Source organism: Olea europaea, chromosome 16, assembly GCF_002742605.1.
Source record: "Olea europaea var. sylvestris chromosome 16, O_europaea_v1, whole genome shotgun sequence".
Lineage (NCBI taxonomy): Eukaryota > Viridiplantae > Streptophyta > Magnoliopsida > Lamiales > Oleaceae > Olea > Olea europaea.
The window spans coordinates 13,884,020-13,888,969 of record NC_036252.1 but is presented as its reverse complement, the minus strand read 5'-3'; the positions used below and the strand labels follow the sequence as shown (position 1 = coordinate 13,888,969).

Below are 4,950 nucleotides of genomic sequence, written 5' to 3'. Positions count from 1 at the left end.
TGAGAACCTGCAAGAAAAGGGGACTTGCTATACATCTACAAATGGGTAATCAAATACAAGCGACAGGTGTATACATTTTATCTTTTACACTAAAAAGAAAGGAGTAATTAAAGTCGACTTATTAATTTTGGGAGCTGACGGCATGAGATCAATGTAGGGATTCAAATGTTCATGTACTAATTTAAGGGTATTTATTGATTTTGAGATTCATTGAGACCTAATTGTCAACAAATTAAAGTTCTTCTTCCGTCTTTCGTATATGTTAATTGTACACTTGATCAACCATATTAGACCATCCAAATCGTAGCTCCAACAAGGTGTAATGGTCGTGTGCGCTCTAAGCTCAAGCCAGATGGCCACTTATTATTGTTTTCACCTCTTGATTATACTTTTTTCACCTACCTTTGAATGAGAGAGCATCGAGTATATATACGAGGGAGTAGGTAGAAGAGGTCTTTTTCTGGATGCTTACATGTAGACTCATTCAAACGGTTCACTTGTTATGTTCAATTGTTTTAATCCATAGTCATTACATTTCATAGCCTAAGAAATTGTGATATGATTTCAGCGTTGCCGTTGTAGAGCGAACATCAATCACTTTGTGCAACTTGACCGAGGTTATGCATCGCCTCAGATGACAATAATGTACTAAGAAGTAAGGCATTTAAAGGCAAGGCCTAATCACCTAGAAAGAAGCATGCTGACGAGGTGATGCAAAAGGATTGTTGACCTTGCGTTACATTTTGCTTAAGTGGCTGTCACGTAGCCAGAGGTGCAATAATATATATGTACGTAAAAAAAATATGTATTTGCCATGATTTTTGCTGAATATAAAAATTTATATATATATATGATAGTCTTCACGAAAAAAAAAATAAAAATAAAAAAATAAAAGAAATTGGCATGCATTTTGTGGAGTGCGATCAATGGCTACATGTATGGTGGAGAAAAAAAATTTTCAAGGGAATTTTTGAGAAAGTTTTGAAAATGTTCCGGGCAATCGCCCCCTCCTCCCCCCACGCCTCCAATGTGGCTCCGCCACTCATCTCTAATATCTTAGACTTTTAAACAAGAAACGTTATCTTAGTGGCCTATATTTTCGTTGAACATTTGCATTGGATACTTGGCGTCCGTTATTTGATAGCATAACAAGACAACATGAAAATAATAACTGAAGGTCAAAAAAATAAAAAAATAAATGTATATTGAGACTTGGAAGATTGATTATACAACAAAGAAGTGCATGAATTTCAAAAATCCAGACTGGTTCAAATTCAAAAACCAGCATAGCTAGTGGCCACTCTGGAAATCTCACAGTATATCCGCGTGAAATCAATGCATCTAACTACTCATCTGTATAAAGCACAAACCTCAGCTAAAAGATAGGATCACTCCTCTGTCATAAACATTCAATACTTGTCTTTAATTTCATCACACACAAAACCAGCCCTTTAGGCATTTTCTTCCTTTATTTCCTCTTCTTTTTTCTGCTGCAACATTCTATTGCCTTTTTCTCTTTTGCTCGATTGTTGGAAAAATGGGTTGTGGGCTGATTCAGAGTTGGTTGGCGGTGTGTGTGGTGGCCTTGGTCGTGGTGGAGCTTTGTTATGAGCAGGCCGTGGCTGAACCCCAAGTTCCTTGTTACTTCATATTTGGTGACTCTTTGGTGGACAATGGTAATAACAATAACATCCAATCGCTGGCAAGAGCTAACTTTTTACCTTATGGGATTGATTTTCCCGATGGACCAACTGGAAGATTCTCCAATGGTAAAACCACAGTAGATGTCATCGGTAAGGCCTCGCTCTCCACATTGAACCACCTGATCTAAAAATTTAAGTCGTTAGAAATATGACAAACTTATTTTAATTACCACAAACAACTTAAAAATAGTACTGAAATTCTGATGTTGCATGTGTCTATACAGCTGAGCTATTGGGATTCGATGGTTACATTCCTCCTTACGCCGTTGCTCGTGACCAAGACATACTCAGGGGAGTGAACTATGCATCTGCAGCAGCAGGAATTAGATCAGAAACTGGCCAGCAATTGGTAAGTTAAGAACATTTTTTCACATAAATTCAATAATATTATTTGCAAGGTTTCTCGTCGTTAAATCTTGTTCGCTTGTAGGGCGGCCGGATTGATTTTACTGGGCAGGTAACTAATTACAAGAACACGGTTTCACAAGTGGTGAACATACTCGGGGACGAAGACTCCGCTGCAAATTATCTTAGCAAGTGTATATATTCAGTTGGAGTGGGAAGTAACGATTATCTCAACAACTATTTCATGCCTACCTACTATACGACTAGCAGGCAATTTTCTCCTGAACAATACGCCGATATTCTCATCCAACAGTACTCCGAGCAAATTCGGGTATGGAATCCATCTTTGTTACCATTTCCTTGTGGTTAAAATTTACAGTAAAAACTCACTCTAAATAACGTTTGTGGCTATAGACTTTGTACAAGTATGGAGCAAGGAAGTTTGTCTTAAATGGAGTGGGTCAAATTGGATGCAGTCCAAACGCATTGGCACAGAACAGTGCTGATGGCTCAACATGCGTACAAAGGATTAACGCTGCAAATCAAATATTCAATAACAAACTCAAAGCACTTGTTGATGACTTCAACAGCAATTCGCCTGATGCAAAATTTATCTACATAAATGGCTATGGGATTTTCCAGGATTTAATTGACAATCCTTCAGCCTTTGGTAATTACTCAAACTTTAATTTATTCAAGTCTGCAGGTATATTTCCCACTGTGATACGCAAGTTTTTACACTGGTAGCTAAAGGCGAGGCATGGCCGTCTTCTATTATTAGGAAATCAACAAGATGGCCGGCACGCGCCGGCTTTCCCCCCTCACGCGCCATTCTTCATAGTTTGGGGTCAATTGCAAATTGGTCCCTAAACTTCTCGCTGACATATATAGGTCCTTTCTTCATGAGATTTCCATTCTTTGTCTTCCATGTTCACCCAATTGTACCTGTATAGTCTCCAATCCTCGTTTTATGGTTCGAATAAGCTATTGAAAGTTTTTGATATAGTCCCCAAACTTTGGAGATCTTTCGTTTTAGCCCATTTTTCTCTCCATTTGTCCAATTCCATTATTTTTCATCGAATTTTACCTAACAAACGAAATGATACCATAATTAAGCCATAATTCAGAGAAATTTATCACAATTTATCTCATTAAAAGGTTTAGATAAGTGCATTAACTACATGCACCAGTACCTTTGGTGATCAACGTAACACTTGCAAGAGTGGTTTACTTACAATAATGTCATTGGTGATACTGTCACCATCACTTGTTGTTAAACTAGTCAACCATTGTTCAATTGGAAACCAGTTGAGATTGTCTGATGCCAAGCCTCGATTTTCAAAACATTGTTATTAACATGTATCGATTTGATTTCGCAGGTTTCAAGGTTACAAATGCAGGGTGTTGCGGTGTTGGAAGGAATAATGGGCAAATAACATGTCTCCCATTTCAAACACCATGTCAAAATAGAGACGAACACTTATTTTGGGATGCATTTCATCCCGGTGAGCATGCCAATATCATCCTAGGAAGAAGATCATACAGTGCTGAGAAGCCATCAGATGCATATCCCATGGATATTCGCCGCTTAGCTCAACTGTGAAACTTCTCATGATCATAAATTTATGATATAAATGGTATAATTTTCAATGTTATCGTTTTCATAATTTTCGAGGATTCAATGGAAAAAGTTACATTGAATTCATAGTGAATTGTAATTCTGAATATGGATATGGCCATCAAATGAATGGATTCAGAATTTCAATTTACACATTACTTTACTGTCATTTGCTTCTTTAGTTTCTTGTATTATCTTCTCATGGTATCAACAATGGAGAAATTATTACTGTTTTTCAACGAGTTCACCGGAATGAAACCCTAATTTCTTTTACTATTAGCTGACAGACAAATTCTACATTAATTGATATGAGGCGTTACCATTAATTCAAAATTAATTATTCGCACACTATAATTTAAGTTTGCTATGCTCTAAACATCAATATTTCCAGTTACTTTAGGGCACCGAAATTAATGAGTTGAAATCAAATGAATTGTGATGGCCGTACTAATTACTTTTAACTGTTTACAATTGTAATGGTTTATTTTTGTCCGTTGCAAAACTAACTTATTCTACTATTGCATCGCTGCTAATAATAATAATAATAATAATAAATCAAATAGTTTTCAAATATTTTGAATTTTACAATATTGATCAAAATATTTTAGACAAAGCTTTTATACTTTACTTAAAAGAATCAAAGAAAAGAAAAATGAGTGTCCGAACGTCCAAAGTCCAAACTGGCTATTAGCCGACACAGTGGAAATCAAGCCCATGTTTGGTGTAGTTAAAAAATGAATTTTTCATAGATTTTGATAAATATTAATAAAATATGAATTGAAAAGTTGTGAATTTCATAAAATATATAATTAAAATCAACTATTAACTGATTTAAATTTTTATCAAGATTTTAAGACACACCAAACTAGGTCTAATATCGATACTCTAACTTAAAAGCTATATTTATTTAGGGATGTCAACAAGTCGAGCCGGCTCGCAAGCCGATATTCTAGGCTTGGGCTCGACTCGGATAAAATGTTCGAGCCTTTTTTTGGGCTTGAGCCGGGCCAAGCAAAAGCTCGACAAAAAAAATTAGGCTCGGGCTGGCTCGGGTTTTGTTAAAATAAAGATATTTATCTCATTAAAATCAGCTTTTGCATGAAACCCTTTCTTTACTATTAAATCAATTTATGACAAAAATGGTTCAGGGCAACCGAAAATTTCACATTTGATGTCCTCGAACGACATTTTTTAAACTTCAAAATTAAAGAAGCTCATATATAGACTACATTCATTACATGCAAGTCTCTATCACTTAGTTTCTTGGAATTAATGGTATATTTA

The 4,950-nt window shown here is 35.9% G+C and overlaps 1 protein-coding gene across 1 annotated transcript; it reads left to right on the top strand.

The window, feature by feature from the left end:
• The first annotated feature begins 1,292 nt into the window (after positions 1–1,292).
• LOC111412196 (GDSL esterase/lipase At5g45670-like) lies at positions 1,293–3,913 on the top strand. The gene is made up of 5 exons (XM_023043009.1): positions 1,293–1,793; positions 1,928–2,052; positions 2,134–2,379; positions 2,463–2,718; positions 3,428–3,913. Exons 1-5 carry the CDS (start codon positions 1,538–1,540, stop codon positions 3,649–3,651), a joined length of 1,107 nt encoding a protein of 368 aa, XP_022898777.1. The 5' UTR covers positions 1,293–1,537; the 3' UTR covers positions 3,652–3,913.
• The last annotated feature ends 1,037 nt before the right edge of the window (positions 3,914–4,950 follow it).